The sequence below is a fragment of the Littorina saxatilis genome, linkage group LG8 (assembly GCF_037325665.1).
Source record: "Littorina saxatilis isolate snail1 linkage group LG8, US_GU_Lsax_2.0, whole genome shotgun sequence".
In the NCBI taxonomy this organism is placed as follows: domain Eukaryota; kingdom Metazoa; phylum Mollusca; class Gastropoda; order Littorinimorpha; family Littorinidae; genus Littorina; species Littorina saxatilis.
In genome coordinates, this window is record NC_090252.1 from 44,104,100 (window position 1) to 44,128,417 (window position 24,318).

Genomic DNA, 24,318 nt, shown 5'->3' on the forward strand with positions numbered 1-24,318 from the left:
AAGAGAAACCCTATATTATCAACTAAACGGGTTGGTGGGGATGAAGGTTGCATTTTTGTATGGTAGTTTGTTACTTTTTCTCAGTGGAGAAAATTGACTGTCAAGATGATTGAACAATATGTCTAAGTCATCTCATTCCCATTTTGTATTGCCATGGTTTGATAATTGTAGCAATGTTTTCCCATGAAAGAGGGCCCCAAAGGGTTTAAAATCGTGATCGTGATTGGCGTTTTTTGACCTTTCTGTGACCGTGATTGCCGAAATTTCCATTTCTGTGATCGTGATGGGACTTTGCCCGTGATCCGTGATGACAAAAAAATCAAGTCTCGTGATCGTGATCGTCATTTGTTTTCGTGATCGTGATGGGCATTATTGCAAAGCATTTTATTTTCAACGTACATTTTTCACAGCTGTATCACTCTATGATCCTCTATTCGTCAAGGTGTTTGTGATCGTGAAAACAAAAATCAAGGTAACTGTGATCGTGAAAGCTAAAATTTCCCTTCCCGTGATCGTGATGATACCCCCCCTTTGGGGCCCTCAACTTTCCCCGTCTGGGTTTTTACATTTAGTCAAGTTTTGACTAAATGTTTTAACATTGACTGGGAATCGAGACGAGGGTTGTGGTGTGTGTGTGCGTGTGTGTGTGTGTGTGTGTGCGTGTGCGTGGGTGTGCGTGGGTGTAGAGCGATTCCTAGACAACTACTGGACCGATTTTCATGAAATTTCACATCAGAGTTTCTGGGCATAGTATCCCGAAACGTTTTTTTAATTTTTTTAAATTTTTATAAATGTCTTTGATGACGTCATATCCGGCTTTAAGTGAAATTTTGAGGCAGCACTGTCACGACCTAATTTTTTGACCAAATTGATTGAAATTTTAGTCCAGCAATTTTCGACAAAGTCTGGACTTTGGTATTGCATTTCAGTTAATGAGGTTGGTCATTAACAATCTGGAAATTGCATTTAAAAGGTTTTCTTTATAAAACGATCCAAAAATAATTTTCATCTTATTCTTCATTATTCCCAAACCATAGAAACATGTTATATTCGGATTAAAACCAAGCTCTGAAAAAAATAATATGAAAATCATGATGAAAATTGAAATTCCGAAATCGATTTAAAAACAATTTCATCGTATTCCTTGTCGGTTCCTAATTCCAAAAACATATAGATATGCTATGTTTGGATTAAAAACAAGCTCGGAAAGTTAAAGATAATAGAGGTACAGAAAAGCGTGCTATTCCGCTCAGCGCAACCACTATAGGCGCGCCCTATTATACGGCCTTGGTGAAAAAATATATTGTGTTCAGTTTCATTCTGTACGTTCGACAGCTTGACTAAATGTAGTAATTTTGCCTTACGCGACTTGTTTATTTATTTATTATTTTTAATTCTAAAAACCTGTTTGGTGTTTGTGTGTGTGTGTGTGTGTGTTTCGATAATTTTTTTTTTTTTTTGTCCAGCCCCACGGACTGATATGGAGGAAACCGCCGGACCAAGTCAAAGCCGGAAAAGTTCAAGTTCAACGACACCAGAGGGAGAAGAAACAAGAGAGAACGTGCTTGGAGATCGAAATGAGGCCAGTGACGTCACGCTAGTCATCGAAGGGAGAGAACTCTATGCCAACCGCGGTGTGCTGGCACACTTCTCTCCCGTGTTTCACGCCATGTTCTTCTCAGCCTCAGGTTTCAAAGAAAAATCGCAGGATAAAGTCGAGCTGCCCGAGAAAAAGTTTCAAGACATGGTGACCCTGTTCAACGTTCTCCTCATGCCGTCTTCCTCCGCAATATGTCAGGTTACAGGTAAGTTTTTACTGCTGATGACAGTTCCTGTAACTACCGTAGACTTCTTTGCGTTTATACTCGGTACTAACTCTGTGCTGAATCTGGTTTTTGATCTCTTGGTATGAGGGTGAAAACTTGAGAGGCTTTGTTTTGTGGGAAAATGTCTTTCCCCGTAATGTCTCTTTCTCTGTGACACAGACGCGTTCGTGTGTGTGCAAGTGCCTCGTCAGAATGGAACATGGAAACTTAATTACCACTGACAACAATCCCTTTAACGGTGTCATAGATTTAGAACAAAATATGCTCATATCCCAAATGAAAATGATGACTCAACACTGCTTCGCGTATCCATCGTTACCGAGCAGCAGCGCCTGTGTCCTAACAACAATCCTAAACTTGCATACACTCTTTTGGCAGACTCTGGACAGATTTTAGTGATGTTGTTCATAATGACTAGACACCAGAAGGACGCTACCTTTTAACTCATGTTATTTTCTTTTTCAGACGACAATCTCCTGCTGTTGCTGACATTGGCGGCTGAATACCAGATGGATCAGGTCAAGGCCGTTTGCCAGGACTACGTTGGTGGTCAGCTCTTCGACCACTTCAAAAGCTTCTATCAGTTCTATACCAACACCAAAAAACCGGCTAGAGCGCCTGGTCCGATACCCAAAGGCAGTATGCGTGGGCAGAAATCCAAAAGTAAATCCCTGATAGATAAGCTTCTGTTGTATCTGACGGCGTGTGACCAGTATGAGCTGCCTGCATATCGAGGAGAAATTCACGACTTGCTCATCGCTGTCACAAAAAGTAGAAGTGACCTGTCCAAATCGCGATACTACCTGTCGCTACCTTCCGACACAAAAATCGGTCTCCTTGAAACGCTGTGCGATCAAACATTTGACAGAGGACACCATAATGACGACCCAAAGGATAACGATCGTGATGGTGATAAGTCAGAGGGCGACGATTCTGACGACGATGACATTGAGGACGACGATTCTGACGACGATTTAAGTACAAAGAAGCATTTGGGGACGGAAAAGGATCAGTATCAGCCCCGAGCATTCGACGCAATGCAAATGATCATGCAGAGACAATTAGGTGGTTCTGACTTCAGAAGCCCGTATGGCGGCTCAATTAACCCTTTTTAATGTTTGTAGCAGCCCGGCTATTTATAGCCCGGCTACTTAGGTTTCGCTCTCATGGTTGTTTGGTTGTCTAGTTGATTGTCAAATAAGGTCTCGGCAACGACTGTTGTTGTTAATCTGTTACTTTGATGCCGACAGCTCTGTCTGTCTGTCATTCTGTCTCTCTCTCCCCCCCCCCCCCTCCTCTCTCTCTCTCTCTCTCTCTCTCTGTCAGTCTGTCTGTCTCTCTCTCTCTCCCTCTCTCTCTCTCTCTCTCTCTCGCTCTCCACAAAGTAATACATGCCTTTTATTATCATTAATATATTCGTTGTTTAGAGCCTCTTTGCTAGGTGGTGGGGGTGGTTTGGCATGGATAGGTACAATATTATGATTTTTAGCATAACAAAGAAACAAATCCAGCCGGCCGGTAGGGGGTGGGGGGTGGGGGTGGGGGGTGGGGGACTGGACTTGTGGTCGTAAGGTCGCAGATTCGAATCCATGTTCCATCCCCGTGTTACCACTGTGGCACGTAAAAGACCTCGGTCATTCTGCCATAAGTGCAGGTGGCTGATTACACCTAAACACGCACACACCTGGGTAGCGCGACTCTGTTGCTGCTAGCTTTCCACTGGGAGGAAGCGACCCGAATTTCCCAGCGATGGGACAATAAAGAAATGAAAAAAATAAATCTAATAGATCCCCTTACTTTGGGGTAGCGCGACCTGTTGCTGCTAGCTTTCCACTGGGAGGAAGCGACCCGAATTTACTAGCGATGGGACAATCTAGTAATGAAAAATAAAAATAAAAAAAAGAATCTAATAGATCCCTTGACTTTGGAGATGACAAGAAAATATCGGGCGCATTTACGTGATTTGTAAAACATTTTACAAATCGCGGGGCGCGCCCCGTGAAATCACGGGTTTACAACTGTGCTTGGGTATAAAACCTCTCGCTGCGCTCAGCGATAAAGCGGTCACCCATGCTTTGTTTCAGTTGGAACTCCATCTACTAAGAAGCGATGTTTTTGAAGTGTTGCACCAGGTTTAATCAATCAATCAATCAATGAGGCTTATATCGCGCATATTCCGTGGGTACAGTTCTAGGCGCTCTGCAGTGATGCCGTGTGAGATGAAATTTTATACGGCCAGTAGATTGCAGCCATTTCGGCGCATATTTACCTTTCACGGCCTATTATTCCAAATCACACGGGTATAGGTAGACAATTATTAACTGTGCCTAAGCAATTTTGCCAGGAAAGACCCTTTTGTCAATCGTGGGATCTTTAACGTGCACACCCAATGTAGTGTACACGGGGGGAGGTTCGGACACCGAAGAAAGTCTGCACACAAAGTTGACTCTGTGAAATAAATTTCCCCCGAACCTGGGATCGAACTCACGCTGACAGCGGCCAACTGAATACAAATCCAGCGCGCTACCAACTGAGCTATATCCCCGCCCCAGCATCAGCATATCCACATTCACACGAAATTGGTGGTGAATCGGTCAAGAAACGCTGGAGGATGATAGGCAAAGGAAATGACGTGTGAGCGCTAAACCATGTGAAACCTCGGTATTCGCGAAGCGATTGGCTAGAAATGGTAACCACAGATATGCCATAAAAATGCTATATGTCATTCCAAATTTGGAGACAACGAGCCCATAAACACAGGAGTTATTAACGGTCAAAAGTGTAACGGATAGACGGACGGACGGACGAACGGACTGACGGACGGACGGAAACACGGACAGAGGCCTTACAATATTAATTTGATGTAACACGCACTGAACATATAACAGGAACGAGTGTCATAACGTTTACCTTTCTTTTTTCCAAAATTCAAAATGGGGATAGAGTTACGTTTTGCAAACTTGTGCAAAAATTTAACGATCGATTTTTATCCTTTCTTACATTTAGTCAAGTGTTGACTAAATGTTTTAACATAGAGGGGTAATCGAGACGATGGTCGTGGTGTATGTGTGTGTGTGTGTGTGTGTGTGTGTGTGTGTGTGTGTGTGTGTGTGTGTGTGTGTACGTGTGTCTGTCTGTCTGTGCGTGTGTGTGTGTAGAGCGATTCAGACTAAACTACTGGACCGATCTTTATGAAATTTGACATGAGAGTTCCTGGGAATGATATCCCCGGACTTTTTTTTCTTTTTTTTGATAAATACCTTTGATGACGTCATATCCGGCTTTTTGTAAAAGTTGAGGCGGCACTGTCACACCCTCATTTTTCAATCAAATTGATTGAAATTTTCGCAAAACAATTTTCGACGAAGGCCGGACTTTGGTATTGCATTTCAGCTTGGTGGCTTAAAAACTAATGAATGAGTTTGGTCATTAAAAATCGGAAACTTGTAATTTAAATTATTTTTTTTATTAAACGATCCAAAAAAAATTTCATCTTTATCTTCGTCATTTTCTGATTCCAAAAAACATATACATATGTTATATTTGGATTACAAACAAGCTCTAAAAATTAAAAATATGAAAATTATGATTAAAATTAATTTTCCGTAATCGATTTGAAAACAATTTCATCTTATTCCTTGTCGGTCCCTGATTCCAAAAACATATATATATGATATGTTTGGATTAAAAACAAACTCAGTAAGCTAAAAAGAATAGACATACAGAAAAGCGTGTTATCCTGCTCAGCGCGACCACTACCGCACTATTTTGCATGGCTTGTCGATTTCACTGCCTTTGCCACGAGCGGTGGACTGACGAAACTACGAGTATGTGGTCTTGGTGAGAAAAGCAGTGCGTTCAGTTTCATTCTGTGAGTTCGACAGCTTGACTAAATGTTGTCACGTTATTTCGCCTTACGCGACTTGTCGATATCTTATTGTGTAGACCCAGGTTTGTTTTATGTCAACTTTTCTGGAAAATGTAATGGTTCTATTAGCAAATATATTCAGTTGAAGTGAGCAGCTGGTCTAATTTTAGCACGTAAAACGTCATGTACATTAACAAATATTAGCCATTTCACAAAGAATGGTAACACTTATTCATTAAAATAAACCATGATTTTTATGTGCACAAAGTCGGTATTTACGCCACACACAAAAACAAGTAGTTGTGATTTAATTAATTGGTTAGATACCATATCCAATAGCCTACCCTGATTTACAAAAAAAACCGTGAAAAGTCAACATATTCAGGAGGCTGTATCTTAACAACGCTACGATCGATTTCTCTGATTTTAACACATTTGTTTTGTCAGACTTTAAACATACATCAGGCAAAAAATTAGCGATTTTTAATGGTTGTTTAATCGGTGTCGGATGTCTTTAAGGTCGCGGATTAGGTCACAGGTCAACTGTTTGTGCAGAGACGATATCCATGTCCTACCCCCGTGTCACCACGGGCGACTATTTTGACCGTTAAGGTCAATGCTTGTTGAATCTCCAGACACCAAAATACATTTTTAACATACCGTTCACAAAGGTGTCCAGTTTTCTGGATCGTTTATAGCCGTTGTTGCTTCGCTTTGTTTGCTTGTTTTAAGCTGTTGGTTTTGTGAATGTTCTTTCATTTTTCGTTTGTATTGTTTCTGGTTGTTGTTTGTTTGTTCGTCTGTCGTGTGTGTTTGTGTGTGTGTGTGTATGTGTGTGTGTGTGTGTGTGTATGTGTGTGTGTGTGTATGTGTGTGTGTGAGTGTGTGTGTGAGTGAGTGTGTGTGTGTGTGTGTGTGTGTGTGTGTATGTGTGTGTGTGTATGTGTGTGTGTGTGTGTGTTTGAGTGTATGTGTGTGTGTGTGCATGTATGTGTGTGTGTGCGTGCGTGTATTTGTGTGCGTGTGTGGGTATGAGTGTGTGTGGAGTGAGGGTGGGGGTGGGGTGGAGAAAGAAGGGGTATTGTGGGAGAGGGGGGTATGATTTAAATAAAGCAGGAATTGGTTTCAAAAGGTAGTACAGACGCATCTGTCAGCGTGTCTATCTAAATCTGACACCTGTGCCAAACAATCGCAGCAAGTATAATTACGATGCAGACAGTGTGTCCCCGCGAATTGATACTTTCTTCTTTTCGCAGTAGATTGTAAATTATAAAGCTTACTGAGTGTTTCAATATACGAATGTGCCTACACAGATTTATGAGGACCGACCCCCTCATACACACACACACACACACACACACACACACACACGAACGCACACACACAGACATCCTCAAACAAGGTGGTGGTGGTGGTGGTATCGTGTACCAATTTTAACCAGTACCCTATAGGTGGTTATTTTTTTTTTTATATATCTGTTTCCCTTTACCATGTTATTATACATGTAATTCAACATCTCTCTCTTTCTCTCTCCCTCTCCCTCTTTTGATTGTATTTGCAGAGCTATGCTGCAGTTATGCTAAAAAAAAAAAAATGTATCATTGATTATCTATTGAGCCTTGCTTATATAATTTTTCTTCTTCTTCCTCTCCATTATTATGTACTGTTTGGTGTAAATGACTGTATCATCATCATCATACCCTTTTTTCAAGGAGAGACCAAAAACAACACATTCCAATGCTGGATTTTAACAGCGTCTGGCCAACCCCTGTGCCCCTGCCTCATTGTTGAAGCCCCTCCCTTTCATGCACTTGGCATGGGCGGAGCAGTTAAGCCAGAGGGGGGGGGGGGGGGGGGGTTACAACCTGGGATCCAGGAGTAGACCCCTTGTGGGGTACGGGGGCAATGACCCGTTGAAGAGTTTTAGCTATTTTTTGAACAATTTATGGCTTATACTTGATTTTAAACATGATCAACTGGTGTCAGCAGCCAATCAATATTTCTTTTAAAGTTAGTATTAAATCTTATTTTTTTGGACAGCCGGGGTGGGGGGGAGGGTCTGGTACCCCTGTAACCCCCCCCCCTCCCTAATCCGCCCCTGCTAGGTCCAGCCCCATTCTCAACCTACATGTTCAATGACATTGTACAAAAATCAGAAGAAACGTGTTTGTATCAAAGTGTGACAGGGCGACCAGTCACCAATTATAGACTGAATGAAGAGTGTCATTGTCCAGTTTAGTCTTTGTTGCCGATCAGTTTGTGTTTTGACTGTGTCTTGTGTACGTTTTGCCAATCGCCTTATGTTTGTGTAATGTCATTATCTGTTCCAAGTTAAATTTTGATATGCACATGTCCAGCTACCTGTTGATTGTAAACGCCCTTAGCTGTCTATGTCTTTCCACTTCAAGCAAGTCTTTGTTTTCTCTGAAGTCAAGCCGCTCTCCTAGGGAGAGACGGGTACAGGGGCAGATGGGGGGGGGGGGGGGGGGGGTTACAGGGGTTTTGAAACCCCCTCCCCGGCTGACAAAAAAAGAAGAAGATTTAATACTAACTTAGTATTCTTATTCTTATCATGTTTAAAATCAAGGATAAGCCATAAATTGTTCATAAAATAGCTAAAACTCTTCAGCTTCAGGGGGGCTTTGCCCCCCAACGGGGCCTTGCCAAGGGGTCTACCGCTAGATCCCAGGTTGTAACACCCCCCCCCCCCCCCTCTGGCTTTAATGCTCCGCCCCTGGGGTACCTTGGGCCGCAGGTGGTCGTTATGTAATGTGCCGCCTGCCTGACTCAGTATCTCGGGGGAGTCAGCGTTTTGTCAAGAGGGTGTGAATTCCTTTGAATTTGATACGGATGAATCAGGAGAGCTGCCAGCTGTGGTTGGAAGGTTTTAATCCCTTACCCCCCCCCTCCCCCTTTCTTCTTGTCTTTAACCAATGGAATGGCTTATTATCTTAGAATGTTGCGTTACTAATAGTTACAAGGATTTTGATTGGATGGTTACTCTAGCTCAAGTTGAATTATGTGTGTACATTCAGTTTTAGAGTGTAACTGACAAGATGTAGTCAACTTTGTATTGTGGCTTGTAGCCAGCCACCGGCTTCGGTCGGGTAGGCGAAGATGAGGCGGGAAGCGAACGCAGGAATAAAGTTTGCCATGCCAGTATTCTGCTGTTGTCACATTTGTTGTTGACGGACTGGAGAGAGAAAGACGTGTATGATGGTCTTTATGTCCACGAGTGATAGTCCAGTGAGTCCGGCTCTAACACATTCCCATCATAACATCAAATTATCATCGATTAAAGTTTCCAAATCGTTCCTCGAACCTGGTTACAAAAGATTTATAAGGAAAATGTCACTGACGTTTCAAGTGCTGTCTCAGTAGAAAATACACTCTGGGATAATCTTTATTTTGGGGTCTGTCTTTGTGGCTGTATTTCGGATCCCATCTGTCTTTCTCTGTTTACGTCATACTGTGTGTATGTGTGTGTGTGTGTGTAGGTGTGTGCGTGTGTGTGTCTATGCACACGCGCGTGATTTGTATTTGTTGTGAACTTTTCGAAACCAAGCCGGCGGATCCAAACTTTTTAAATAACAGGTGAAAGGTCGAGCATGCGCATTCTCATGTAGGTCCGATTTTCACTTCCTGTCGTCTGTTTGTCACCAGAGAGAGCAGTGTACGTAGGTTTTGCTTTTCACTTTCACAGTCCGAAGAACTTTTGAGTTTCAGTGGTATTTCTTGAAGCAGTTTGGAATGCCTTCATAAATTCTGGCGTATTCGTAAACAGTTGATTCAATCGCATGCGCCAAGCAATAACTGCGAACAAGATTGAGTCTCTCACCGAATCAAGATTTACTGAACGTGTATTCGCTTGCTGAATCAATCGTTATAGGACACAAACCAGGGAACTGATCGGACGTCAGTTGATGATGTTGCGTCACACTCTGCTAATGACGTCAGCAGCGCTCTTGGTACATTGTAAGGTTTTTCATATCACTTAGAACGCAACACTGTTGATACAGGCTGAAAACACTGAAAAACACGCGCACACAGGTGGGGATCAGCTCGGGATTTTTTGTGTTCTTGTTGTTTTTGCAATTGCCTGAATAGGTCACAATTAGTTCAATGCAGAAAAAAAGTATTGCCATTGGTCGTTTGCGAAGTGAATTGGTCAAATTACTCATAACATTTTTTTTAAACGTTGGACTGTCTGTATCACACACGCACACGCACACACAGAGGTTCTGAAACCGCAGAGTGTGACAAAGTGCCTCCAACCCCTTCGTCCTGAACAGCTTGCTTGTTCAAAACGGGTGAAGATGTTCAGATGTCATAACATGTTAGATCTAAACAAAAAGGAGACAAAACGTGTGTGTGTGTGTGTGAGAGAGAGAGAGAGAGAGAGAGAGAGAGAGAGAGAGAGAGAGAGAGAGAGAGAGAGAGAGAGAGAGAGAGAGAGAGAGAGAGAGAGGTTTTTGTCGCAAGTGGCAGAAATTTCACTTTCAAAAGATGCGTAGCTTTAAAGTTTAAAGGTAAATATAGGCTACCTCCCGAGCTTGTCATCATAGAGACCCATCCTGGCTCTTATAAACCCCAAGGACATCCTTTTCTGCTTCGACTTCTTGCTGCTTTCTGTGCATTGTGAAACTTTGTTGACGGAAGTAATTACTTAATGACATACGATACTGGTACATGCACAGCCGGCGGTGAGCTTTCGAGTAACATTATTCTGCTGATAAAACGAACTCAACGAGACAAACTTCGTTCTCGAAATTCAATCTCAGTTCAGTTTCTGAGGGACATCATGCTGAAGAATCGAGAGAATGTTTTCATGACGCCTTTATTCGCAGTATGACGTCTTTTTGAACTTTGGAAGAGATGGTAAAGTAGTGACGTCTTGGCTTGTTTAATCGGTGTGGTCTGTCAGTAAGTAAATCATTTTTTTGGCTCACGAAGTGTAGCCTATGCGATGCTAACTTTTGTCTGTCTGTGCGTGCGTGCGTGCGTGCGTGCGTATGTATGTGTGTATGTCTGTGGTAGAAACTTTAACATTTGAAGACGTCATATTACATTGACGTCACATTATGACGTACGAGGGTTAGACGTCACGCGATGGAATTACTGAAAGTCTCGGTGATTGTTATTTTGAGCGGGCCGAGACTATTTGGCAGTCGTGTCCATGTAAGTAGGCTACATGCAGACAGACAGATCTAGATCTAGTGTCTCGCTTTCTTGCACAGTTTCACCTATGCTCTTTCTGTGTGTGTGTGTGTGTGTGTGCGCGTGTGTGTGTGTGTGTGTGTGTATACTGTGTGTGTGTGTGGGTGTGTATGTGTGACGGAGTGATTGAGTTTGTGTTACTGTTTGTCTATTTCTTACGTGAGCCTTGAAGGCTTCGCCTCTTGTTTTTGTTAAACATACAAAAACACAACAAAACATCCACTGCACAGAAAGAAGCCAGGCTGGAGACTCGGGTGTGATGATACAAGGCGTGTGCATGTAACACGCCTTGTATCATCACACCCGAGTCTCCAGCCTGGCTTCTTTCTGTGCAGTGGATGTTTTGTTGTGTTTTTGTATGACATTATGCAGAAATGCTGCAGAAAAGACAGTTTTCTCCAGCATTTCGGTTTTCTCCAGAATAACTGAATAATGTCATAATCCGCCAAGAGCCAGTACAAAATGCTGGAGAAAAAACGTAAACGTAAAGGTTTTCTGCAGTAAAACAACAGCACCGTTTTACTGCAGCATTCTTGATTTCAATTTTACTGCAGTAAAATGTTTTGCTGCAGAAAAAAACGCTGCTTCGGCCTACTACTGTGGTCTTTGCAGTGTTCACTTTTGGCATTTATGTTCCGTCATACATGGTGACGTTTACTATCCTTAGCGGATTATGACTTTATTCAGTTATTCTGCAGAAAAGACAAATGCTGGAGAAAAACCGTTCTTTTCTGCAATTTCTGCATAATGTCATCTTTCGCCGAAGCAGCGTTTTTTTTCTGCAGCAAAACATTTTACTGCAGTAAAATTAAAATCAAGAATGCTGCAGTAAAACGGTGCTTTTGTTTTACTGCAGAAAACCTGTTTACGTTTTTTTTCCAGCATTTTGTACTGGCTCTTGGCGGATTATGACATTATTCAGTTATTCTGGAGAAAAACCGAAATGCTGGAGAAAACTGTCTTTTCTGCAGCATTTCTGCATAATGTCATCTTTCGCCGAAGCAACGTTTTTTTTTTACTGCAGTAAAACAGTTTTTCTGAAGCATAACGTTTACTTGGTTTTCTGCAGCATTATTGCGATTAACTTTTTCTTCAGAATAGTCTGTGACAGTTTTTCTGGAGAAAAACGAACGACCTTGTAAAGTAGCGTTTGTATTCGTCGCCCCCTGGGATAGTATAATAGTTTGTTCCGCAGTGTACCAATCAGAAGGCGTGTAGCATTAGGGCATTATATTCAACTTCACAATGGCGGCCGAACGTGAACAATTTCAAATTTGAAACTTTGAATTTCTGGCGGAAAGGAAGTCAGACAGACAAAATACATTCGTGTCACGCACAACTATTGGTAATTCTGGATGAGTCCATCTCTCGACAGAGGAGGGCTCGCGTGCTCCAACATTATAATGAGCCAGTACAAAATGCTGGAGAAAAAGTGTAAACAGGTTTTCTGCAGTAAAACAACAGCACCGTTTTACTGCAGCATTCTTGATTTCAATTTTACTGCAGTAAAATGTTTTGCTCCAGAAAAACCCGTTGCTTCGGCGAACGATGACATTATGCAGAAATGCTGCAGAAAAGACAGTTTTTCTCCAGCATTTCTGTTTTTCTGCAGAATAACTGAATAAAGTCATAATCCGCTAAGGATAGTTTACTTTCCGCTTACAGGTGGTGGCGCAGTTGGTAAGCGGCTGTGCAAACAGGGGTGATTTATGTTTTACGTCCTCCGCCTGCTGCGTACATCTTTCCTGTTTCCCTCCGAACATCTTTGTCAGCTTCTACGGGGTCTGTGGCTGTCCCTTCAACTCCAAGCTCCAGCGCTTCGAGTGCCCGCCTTATAACGTGTGACGTAGAATGTCAATGACGTCATAATGTGTTGAGTTAGTTGATTGCGTTTTTTGGGTCGTTTGAATATGAAGGGAGTTTGTTGTTGTTTGCGTTTCTGGTTTGCTGGTGAGAATTTGTTATCAACTCCACGTTAGGTCTTTGAGTTTTACATTCTCCTTTTGTCCAGTTACGAGAGAAGAAAACCCCGTCAGTTTAGTGTACTTGTGTTGTCTGTTGTTTTGAAATCTGTTTGCAAAGTTAATAGGTATGTTTTGGTTAGAAAAGAGAGTGCATGCGCATGCATGGTTCAAGATCTTGCCTTTTCCAGGAGAAAAAAAGGATAATGCCAGAGAGAGAGAGAGAGAGAGAGATCGAGAGAGAAAGAGAGAGAGAGAGCACATCCTCACACACACAATTAAATATATAAGCACACACGCACACACAGACAGACTGACAACAAAACGCACGTCTAATATCCATGTCTTTTTAATTTTTCTGTATCGGGTTTTCCGTGCCTCGCGGCACTTTGTACATATCGTGCATCACTGTGTACAATTCATCCTTCTGATATTTATAGCACATTACGTCATTGTGTGATATTTATAGTACACAGTGCAACAAGGTTGTGTGTTTATAATACATGCACAATACAGCTGGGTGATACTCCGTAGTAACAAGGCGAATAACATTGCAAGAAATTATCTCCCTGTTTTGGGCAGATAACCTTTCCTCTACTAATAAATTGATAGAATTTTAAACAGTAAATTTGCACCAAACACTTTTAGGAGATTGCTTCTGTGCACTATAACTGTTGTTCTCCTGAAAGAGTCTGAAATTTACCAGACGAAAAAAAAAAGCAACAATTTATCAAGCGAAAAAAATTTGACCAATTGAGAACTGCTGCACATCAACAGGTTCATTCATTTACAAACTAAGTATAATGATCATCGCTTGTGTGAATGTTCTCATTTTAAACAGCTACATAATTCAGGTTTAGTAATAGTCATCACTTGCAGTATTTCAAGAACAATTATACACAGCCCAGCTTTCAGCGCTGGACATAAAAAGAAGCCTATAACATACGTATCTATGTGCAACAGTTGCTTCTCAACACACACACACACACACAGTCTCTCTCTTTCTTGCAAGCTTTTTGTAATTTAAGTTATTGGTGTATCTGCTTTCGCATAGTTAACATGTTTTGCATCTACTCAATAGAACAATTTCAAAGTAACCTTTTCTCTGTTATGATCACAAGCATTCATCTTTTTTCTTCTAATTTTAACCCAACAGTACAAAGCATTTAAAATGAATGTCTCTTTCCTAGACACAAAACTCATTCACACACATACACATGAACATCTCTTTCCTAGACAAAACTCATTCACACACATACACATGAATGTCTCTTTTCTGGACAAAACTCATTCACACACATACACTGTGAATGTCTAGACAAAACTCATTCACACACATACACTGTGAATGTCTAGACAAAACTCATTCACACGCATACAAAACTCATTCACACGCATACAGTGATACACATATGTCTCTTTCCAAGACAAAACTCATTCACACACATATGTATGTATACCCAAGCTTAAACCATTCTCTCCTTTCTCAATTTCATGTGTAAATCTAGAGCTGCGTAGTCACATACTGAGTCAATAAAATCTAAATTATTTATTTGGCGTGTACGTATACTCACAGGTTTTAGTCGCACTGGTTACTTTTTACATGGAGTTTGTATGCCTAGTCAAAGAAACCGATTGTGCTTAAAATGGACAATGTACAGTCTACACACGTCTTGTCGTGTGGAAATGGAAGGCTACAGTTGACCAGCAAAGTATGCATATTCTTCATTAATACAATGAATCTGAATGATTGATACCTTCCCATAGATGGGCCGTCTCACGTTCGCTCGCTCTCTATCTTGCACACATTCCAAACCATAGAAAGGATCCCACACACTCTTCTCTCTCTCTCTCTCTTTCTCACTCACACACATACAACCACACACATTCACTCTCTCTTCTTAATAATCTCTCACACACACACTCTTCAAACGGCTCAATATCTTTTCCTTATTTACAATTATCAACTGCCACTTACACAACAAAACAGTTAAACAGAGAATAAATACATTCATTTACACTACAGTAGAGAACCTGCAGACAGACATTATGTACACACAAAGAGAAGCTACAATATCTTCTATCCTGATAAACAGGCAATTAAAATGAATTGGAAATAGAGGTACATGTACTACAACTTAGTAGCTGTCTCCACAACATAATTTATTATCCAGAGACATGATAAAAATTTCTCCTGTTAATTGTGGCACATTTTTGACTCACATGCGAAGCAAAAGTGAGTCTATGTACTCACCCGAGTCGTCCGTCCGTCCGTCCGTCCGTCCGTCCGGACGTCCGTCCGGACGTCCGTCCGGAAAACTTTAACGTTGGATATTTCTTGGACACTATTCAGTCTATCAGTACCAAATTTGGCAAGATGGTGTATGATGACAAGGCCCCAAAAAACATACATGGCATTTTGACCTTGCTTCAAGGTCAAGGTCGCAGGGGCCATAAATGTTGCCTAAAAAACAGCTATTTTTCACATTTTTCCCATTTTCTCTGAAGTTTTTGAGATTGAATACCTCACCTATATATGATATATAGGGCAAAGTAAGCCCCATCTTTTGATACCAGTTTGGTTTACCTTGCTTCAAGGTCAAGGTCACAGGAGCTCTTCAAAGTTGGATTGTATACATATTTTGAAGTGACCTTGACCCTGAACTATGGAAGATAACTGTTTCAAACTTAAAAATTATGTGGGGCACATGTTATGCTTTCATCATGAGACACATTTGGTCACATATGATCAAGGTCAAGGTCACTTTGACCCTTATGAAATGTGACCAAAATAAGGTAGTGAACCACTAAAAGTGACCATATCTCATGGTAGAAAGAGCCAATAAGCACCATTGTACTTCCTATGTCTTGAATTAACAGCTTTGTGTTGCATGACCTTGGATGACCTTGACCTTGGGTCAAGGTCACATGTATTTTGGTAGGAAAAATGTGTAAAGCATGTGAGTCGTATGGGCTTTGCCCTTCTTGTTTCTCATTATCGCAAGTGGATGAAAAATATGACTTTGACTGATGATAATTTCATTCTGACACTGCTTTACAACCTACTGGACAGAAACATGAGAAAATCATTATCATTCTTATTAAATATCCCGCCAGAAAGGTCAGCGAATATTCTATTAGAAATCACTCTTTGTCAAGCCTCCACCGCAAGGACAGAGGGATTTTGAATCTTATCAGCGAGGGTGAAGGCGAGATAACGGTTGTAGAGCAAAGTCCACCGCAAACCCACGCTGCTTACCTCTGGGTGTGTTATCCGGGAGGACAGTTTCCTGTTCAAACCTCAACAGGGGCCTGTATTACGCAGGTGGCTGAGTGGTTAAGGCCCTTGTGTGATTAATGCTGGCTGTTGAGCAGTTTTGTGTCTGACACTACCTGGTCTGCTCTGTATTTTGGAAGTCTTAACGGAATTGGCTGTGAATTATTATTATTGTAGGGGAAAAAAGCAGGTGCATTACACTTTGGCGGCTTATAGCTTTCTGGAGGGAAATGCATTTGATTCCCTGCTGGGTGCAGTTATTTCAACATGCATGCAGGATATGAGCTGGGGGATAAAGTAGCTGTCAATGTATTATTAGCATATTGTTAAGAGGTTTGCCCGGCTTTCCCTGTGAGTGTTCAGACAAAAAAGAGCAATGTCACCGGCTTGACTCTTTTTAATTCTGTGAGTTTTGCAAGTCAGAATGTTGATTGTGGTCAGACTGCATGTTCAGGGGTCCCCATGTTTCCACTCCCCGCATTGTCTGAGTAATTTTGTAAAGGACGTTTTGTGTGTATTCAAGATAAAATGTTCGCATCCATTTGCTCAACAGTTCTTGGCTTGATACTTTGGTAACACACTAAATTAAATGTCCATGCTTTCTAGTTGACGTACTTTCATTCGCATTAGCATTTTGATGCACGGGGAAAACTGTACACATGCATGAACACCTTTCATATGATGACACTTTGGTGAAATCAGACTTTTTAGCAAAGGGCATCTCCTGTTTGCGTTTGCTCTCCTTCCATTAGCTGAGAGTATGCCTTTTATGGATGAGCTTAGCATGCTCCGGAGGGTACCCAACCCAAACTAATTTCTGGCTGATAGCTGGCCCTTTTTCTGTTATACATATAAAAGACATTTTTAAAAACATCATAATTATTCATTAAAGCTACATCATATTTATAAAAGTCTTTTTAAAGGTATTGGAAAGTTTATACATTAAAATAAAAGTAGTATTTAAAACATGCATTTATCAAAGAAATGTGTTTTAAATATGATACATGAAAGATTGTATCTTAATTTTCCACACTCATGCAGTCATACAAAATAGCCGAAAGTTCCATTTTCAAGTCATAATCAGTAGAGAAAACACAAACGAGACAGTTTGCTTTGTAGTGTCGCCTGACTTAGTCAGGAAGGGTTAGACCCAAGTTTGATTAAATCGAGGTGACCTGCAAAGGGCCGAGCAATGTTTGCAATGTTTGCCTCATATCTCCCACAATTCCCCTGCATCCTGGCAACTATCTCTCCCACCTACTTAAGCCACCGTCTAAGAGCATTGAAGATTTGAATTTTCAAACCGGAGCAAGTGACAAGCTTGATCCCAACTCTGCTTGTTCCCTTTGCGTGTCAGTTTTGAAATTGAAATATTTGTTGTTTGTACTGATAAAGATCATCTTTTGTATGCCTTGCAGTTTTAGTGTGTCCTTCAAGTTTTGCATTTTGATGTTGGTTTGGGTGGGAGGGGGGGGGGAGGTGTTGGGGGTTTAGTTTAGTTTAGTTTAGTTATTCCTGTAGACTCCCTGTGGAGCATAGGGCCGCAACAACTCCTCGCCAACGCACCCGGTTCTGGGAGGTGTTGGGGGTACATGTACTTTTTTGTACTGTTCTAATAAGGATAGATTTTCTTTGCCTTGTAGTATATCTTGCCTTATGTTGCTACATTTTGGGAGGTTGGGGTGGGCGGTGTTTGCTGTTATTACTGATCAAGACATACTCTTTGTATGCCTTGCCGTATTGGTCTAGTGGCCTTTCGCTCATTCATTTTGGTGGGGTTGGGGGAAACTATTTTCTGTTATAACTGATCAAGACCAATTTTTGACTCACATGCGAAGCAAAAAGTGAGTCTATGTACTCACCCGAGTCGTCCGTCCGTCCGGAAAACTTTAACGTTGGATATTTCTTGGACACTATTCAGTCTATCAGTACCAAATTTGGCAAGATGGTGTATGATGACAAGGCCCCAAAAAACATACATAGCATCTTGACCTTGCTTCAAGGTCAAGGTCGCAGGGGCCATAAATGTTGCCTAAAAAACAGCTATTTTTCATATTTTTCCCATTTTCTCTGAAGTTTTTGAGATTCAATACCTCACCTATATATGATATATAGGGCAAAGTAAGCCCCATCTTTTGATACCAGTTTGGTTTACCTTGCTTCAAGGTCAAGGTCACAGGAGCTCTTCAAAGTTGGATTGTATACATATTTTGAAGTGACCTTGACCCTGAACTATGGAAGATAACTGTTTCAAACTTAAAACGTATGTGGGGCACATGTTATGCTTTCATGAGACACATTCGGTCACATATGATCAAGGTCAAGGTCACTTTGACCCTTATGAAATGTGACCAAAATAAGGTAGTGAACCACTAAAAGTGACCATATCTCATGGTAGAAAGAGCCAATAAGCACCATTGTAGTTCCTATGTCTTGAATTAACAGCTTTGTGTTGCATGACCTTGGATGACCTTGACCTTGGGTCAAGGTCACATGTATTTTGGTAGGAAAAATGTGTAAAGCATGTGAGTCGTATGGGCTTTGCCCTTCTTGTTCACTGTTACTGCCAAGCTGAACTTTTAATAATGAATCGAGGTAATGAAGAAAGTACGCTTTGCCTTTTTAAAACATTCATTGTTTTCAAGTTTCAAATTCTTTTTTTTCCAGACACTTCATCATGTTATGGCAACTTCAAGGGGGAATTTGTAACGCTGAAAACTGGCACTACTAACAGCTTTGTTGCATCATTGAGTTTCACAGTAACACAGTAAAATTTTAATGGAAAAAAGCATGGCTGCAAAATGTTAAAATCATATGTTTCTCTGTGAATGTTTGCAATTTATTAAAATACATAAATTCACATCAAACTGTCAAGGCGTATGTTGGCATGAATTTCACAAAGGCTTTTCTCAGATTTTCAAAGCGTTTCAATTCATCCACTCAGCTTTCTGACAGTTATAATTTATATATATATATATATAGCTCAAGCTTTAAATTTAATGTTGGATAATGTAGTTTCTACGTAGAGGAGATCGACTGCTCTGTATGACAAACACTTTTCTGTAAGGCCAAAAAAAAAAAAAGGTCTGTTTACGGTAACCCGACCGACCCTATTTTTTTCGCGCGACCCTAGACTTTTTTTTGGCGTTTGGGGGGGGGGAAAAAAAGAAAGAAAAAAAATCTTGTTTTTTTTTGCAAAATAACGTAAAAATATGGTTTTTTGGAGAGAAAAAAAGAAAGAAAAAAAATCCCGACCTACCGACCCTATTTTTTTGGCCTATGTTACCGTAAACAGACCTATTTTTTTTTTGGGCCTAATGTTAGTCAAAATGTTCTACACTTGAAAAATGAAAGCTCAACCACAAATAGAACTGAACATTAACCACAGAGAGAAAGGGGCAGCAAAAACTGAAAAAAGAAAGCTGTTCTTCCAGCAAACTACACCTATTTTCATAATCGCACACATACATCTATTGCTAACAATGACACTGAAATCACAACAAATGAACAATAACAAGGGTAGACAACTCTGCACCTAACGCAGCTAGGGCCTCGAGACAAGTGCAAGCTTTGCTTATAACACTTACGTCTTTAACACTCTGGCTTGAATAAAGCCACAGCAACAATATCAGAAAGCAACATTCACCATCCTGAGAAATAAACAAAAGCAAGGGAACAACTGTGAAAAAAAAAACCCACTGCCTCCATCTTATACTTCTGCCTTTTAACAGACATCGGAGATCCATTTCCTCTTGTTAACAGTGTTTGGCTTTAAATCTACTCTTATTCCTTCCACTTTTTTCATTCTTTAAAAGTGGTACAGGTACTTTAAACTTTCATAGCTTCTTCTGTACTTTTAGTTCTCTTGTGACAGGTACTTGCTTGCTTGCCAGGCAGCTCAGAGTTTGCAATGGACAAATTTAGCTATTTAATTATCACTGGTTGGCTGCTGATGTGATCACACATACACAACTTGCTTCTGTGCTATTTTACTTCAGCCAGCCAATCAAATGGAAGCCTGTGCTCATTGGTGTAGAACATACTTGGGGGATACAGACACAGATGTTCGCATCATGTCAATACCCCAGAGGATCAGACAGCATAATCAACCATCAGCCCAATCAAGAATTCACTCATCCATCCAGTCATCCAATCAGCCACTCCAAGCCGCCAACCATTCACTCAAACCTCATCCAATCACAATTGCTGGTGTTGTGAGTAATGCTAGGACTAATCCAAATTATCAACCATACCTGATCCAAATTATCAACCATACTTGGACTGATCCAAATTATCAATCAATCACAAAAATAGGGAAGAGAAACAGTCACTTTCCGTTGCAGTCACTCTACAGGCACACAATAAAATCAACCAATCGAAATGTAGCCTTTGCTGTGTGTTCACAGGATTGGTTGTTTCACTGTGTGTCATCACATCCATTGTCAACCAATCGCGAGACAGCCTGCACTCTAATTTTATAGCAGTGCAGGGGTTGAGATGTAACAGGTTGCACCAACGAAGCAGACGTCAGTCACTCGAGTCAAGGTGGAAGGTTATCTTATGCGTACACTATTAACTGAAGCTGAGGAAGTCAAGTGTGCATAGTTGAACTCTTCTGGTGTCACTGGGCTTGGCTCTGGCAAAGCTCAGATGCCACAGGCATGTGAAACATGAATTCATTTGTATGCCTTAGCCAGAGGGTATGTCGTATTATCCGTGGGTATGTTGTCTTATCTCAGGGTATGTCAAAATACCCCAAGGCATGTTCACAGCTCTGCTGTAATATGTATTCAAGACACTAGTCTCCAGTATATATATATGCTTGTTAGATGTAACACAAGGTATGCACAACACATAATGTGCTCAACACAGTGATAACGCTAATCCGTCTGCTGACTTTAAATCTTGACTTTATCCCCTATGAAGAATACTTCCCAAGGCTCACACAATTCTTTTGCTTGAAAACAGCACGGCCAGTATCCACACTGTGAATATACTCCTAATTGGCAGCTTCAGAGAACCATGCAACTTTGCGTTCACTTCAGAGAGCAACCCTTAGCTACACTTCATGTATCCTCATGTATCCACGAGTTATTCATTTCTCTGCTGATGGTACATATCCATGGCATTTATCCATTTCTCTGCTGATGGTTCATGTATGTATCCATCGCTTATATCCATTTCTCTGCTGATGGTTCACGTACGTATCCATCGCTTATATTCATTTCTCTGCTGATGGTTCAAGTACGTATCCATGACTTCTATCCATTTCTCTGCTGATGGTACGTATGCATGGCATATATATCCATTTCTTTGTTGATGGTACGTATCCATGGCATACATCCATTTCTCTGCTGATGGAACGAATCCATGACATATCCATTTCTCTGCTGATGGTACGTATCCATGGCATATATCCATTTCTCTGTTGATGGAACGAATCCATGACATATCCATTTCTCTGCTGATGGTTCATGGTACGTATCCATGGCATATATCCAATTCTCTGCTGATTGTATGTATCCATGGCATATATCCATTTCTCTCCTGATCACAATGAACACACAGCGCAGCCGTTTCTTCCCATGATACAGCAGCAATACTGCCCAGTGACCGTCCAACAAGCATTCTCTCCTCCACCGCTCAAGGGTTATGACAGGTAGCAGGGTTTTGCTGGTCAAAGACAGAGGGAGGCAACAGGAAGGATGGTATGGAGGGGGAGGAGGGAGGGGGAGGTCTAAGCGTGGTGCTAGACGTCGATGGGGTTGGTGAGCTCCGAGTCCTGACTGCTGCTGTTGTTGTTGTCGAGGGGCAGCTCCTGCTGCTCTTCAGCAACAGCCTTGAGGGGGTGACCTTCCTCCCCGCCCACCAGCGCCGTGTCCGTTGAGATGGTGATGATGCTGTCCGTGTCCCCATCGTCCTCCCTCCCCTCCTCATCCACTCTCCCCATGGGGGTGGGGGAGGGGGTGGGGGTGCTGCGGCCATCATCCCCTCCCTCGTCCAGGTCCGTTGTCATGGGTTCGGCGAACCCCATGATATCCATGGCAGCATCCATGGAACTGGCCCCGTCCTCCTCCTCTCTGACTTCCATGACGGCGGCCGTAGCGTAAGCCGTGTCGGCACTAATGCTGCTGTCGTCGGGAAGCGGGAGGTTTTCGGGGTACATGTCGCAGGCGTCGTCGCTGTCGTCGTCAGGGACGGGGCCTGTGGCGGTCGTCTCCTGCGGCTGGACCTCAGTCACCAGGGGCTTGACGGCTTCCTCCATCTCTGTTATCTGCTCCTGTTCTACTGCCACGTTCAGCAGCGAGCTGGCAGGATCTGAAACATTCAGCAGCGTTGTCTGTCAGTACTGACACATCATCTTCATTATCATCACTGTCATTGTCATCTGTACTGTCATCGTCTGTAGACCTGCCTGCTGCTGTTCTGTTTTCTTTTGTGTGTCTTGATAAATAACAGAACTATGGTGAGGCCAAAAAAAAAACAAGAAGGGCAAAGCCCATACGACTCACATGCTTGACCTTGACCATTACATGACCTTGACCTTCAGGGTCAAGGTCAAATAACTAAACCTAGCAATGACATCATACACTAAGAACTGCTTTACACATTTTTCCTACCAAGGTCATGCAACACAAAGCTGTTAATTCAAGACATAGGAAGTACAATGGTGCTTATTGGCTCTTTCTACCATGAGATATGGTCACTTTTAGTGGTTCACTACCTTATTTTGGTCACATTTCATAAGGGTCAAAGTGACCTTGACCTTGACCTTGATCATATGTGACCAAATGTGTCTCATGATGAAAGCATAACATGTGCCCCACATAATTTTTAAGTTTGAAACAGTTATCTTCCATAGTTCAGGGTCAATTCAAAATATGTATACAATCCAACTTTGAAGAGCTCCTGTGACCTTGACCTTGAAGCAAGGTAAACCAAACTGGTATCAAAAGATGGGGCTTACTTTGCCCTATATATCATATATAGGTGAGGTATTGAATCTCAAAAACTTCAGAGAAAATGGGGAAAATGTGAAAAATAGCTGTTTTTTAGACAACATTTATGGCCCCTGCGACCTTGACCTTGAAGCAAGGTCAAGATGCTATGTATGTTTTTTGGGGCCTTGTCATCATACACCATCTTGCCAAATTTGGTACTGATAGACTGAATAGTGTCCAAGAAATATCCAACGTTAAAGTTTTTCGGACGGACGGACGGACGGACGGACGACTCGGGTGAGTACATAGACTCACTTTTGCTTCGCATGTGAGTCAAAAAAGGTGTGGTTACGGTAACATAGCCAAAAAAAATAGGGTAGGTAGGTAGGCAATCACTTTTTTTTTTTTTTTACTACTTTTTTTTCTAATGTGTACAAATTAAACCTACTTGACAGGGAAATAAGTGTGCGACACAGGCGCTTTCGCTTTCATTGCGTTTTTTGCACTCGTTTTTTTTTTGTTGACAAATGTAATAAAAAGTTATAGGATCGGCCCATAAAAATAGGGTAGGTCGGGTTACCGTAACCACACCTATTTTTTTTTTAGGCCTGACTGCGCATGAGAACGAGAAATAAAAAGACCAAAAAATACTGTCTACTTCCACACAAGGCATTCTATTTCATGCTCTGTGTGGTATGTGGACATGGAATTGATTTCTTTCACATAGATTTTTATTCTGTACATAGAATTTTATCTTATTCTATTTTAAGAATGCAGTGAACGTGACTGAATCAAAACCTGTGCTTAGCAGACCTGTTTACCCCCATAAGTGTTTTGGAGTAATGCTCAGCCCCAAATATAGTAATCCTGGCACAAAAATAGCAATCATCCAGCATTCGTCGCCAATTACAACGCACATGACAACTGTGTCTGCGAAACGCAATTATGCACATATATCCATCATTCACAAACAAAACACATCAGTCAGTTTTTGTAGTCATCATAATTTCAAAGAAGATCACATCAAAAGCACATGCATCACTGATTCTTTTTCTTTTGCTCGTAGTAGGCCTTTTTCAGTGTGTCAAACGCTTCTCTACTGTACTTGCGCTTGCCGAATGAGTGAGGGCGAGACTTCACCACTAGAAGGCTCTCTAGCGTTTCATCAGACAGACATGATCTCTGGTCAGTCCTGTGCTTTTTCACCCCATTTTGCCATTGAAAAAAA

General features: G+C 41.5%; 2 protein-coding genes across 11 annotated transcripts in view; one reads left to right on the plus strand and one right to left on the minus strand.

The window, feature by feature from the left end:
* The first annotated feature begins 1,402 nt into the window (after nucleotides 1-1,402).
* Nucleotides 1,403-13,122, plus strand: LOC138973624 (BTB and MATH domain-containing protein 38-like). 2 transcript variants are annotated; one of them, XM_070346353.1, is made up of 3 exons: nucleotides 1,416-1,805; nucleotides 2,292-2,489; nucleotides 12,577-13,122. In XM_070346353.1, exons 1-3 carry the CDS (start codon nucleotides 1,481-1,483, stop codon nucleotides 12,615-12,617), a joined length of 564 nt encoding a protein of 187 aa, XP_070202454.1. In that variant the 5' UTR covers nucleotides 1,416-1,480; the 3' UTR covers nucleotides 12,618-13,122. The 2 variants fall into 2 exon arrangements, with proteins under 2 accessions (XP_070202453.1, XP_070202454.1); XM_070346352.1 differs by lacking the exon at nucleotides 12,577-13,122 and having other exon boundaries at nucleotides 1,403-1,805; nucleotides 2,292-3,107.
* Nucleotides 13,123-13,205: 83 nt separating this feature from the next.
* Nucleotides 13,206-24,318, minus strand: part of LOC138973623 (rho guanine nucleotide exchange factor 11-like) — a gene marked incomplete at its 5' end in the record, with an annotated part of 90,108 nt that continues 78,995 nt past the window's right edge. For all 9 annotated transcript variants that reach the window (XM_070346348.1, XM_070346347.1, XM_070346345.1 and 6 more), the window contains 1 exon segment: nucleotides 13,206-22,467. In XM_070346348.1, coding sequence (XP_070202449.1) covers nucleotides 21,899-22,467 — 569 coding nt within the window.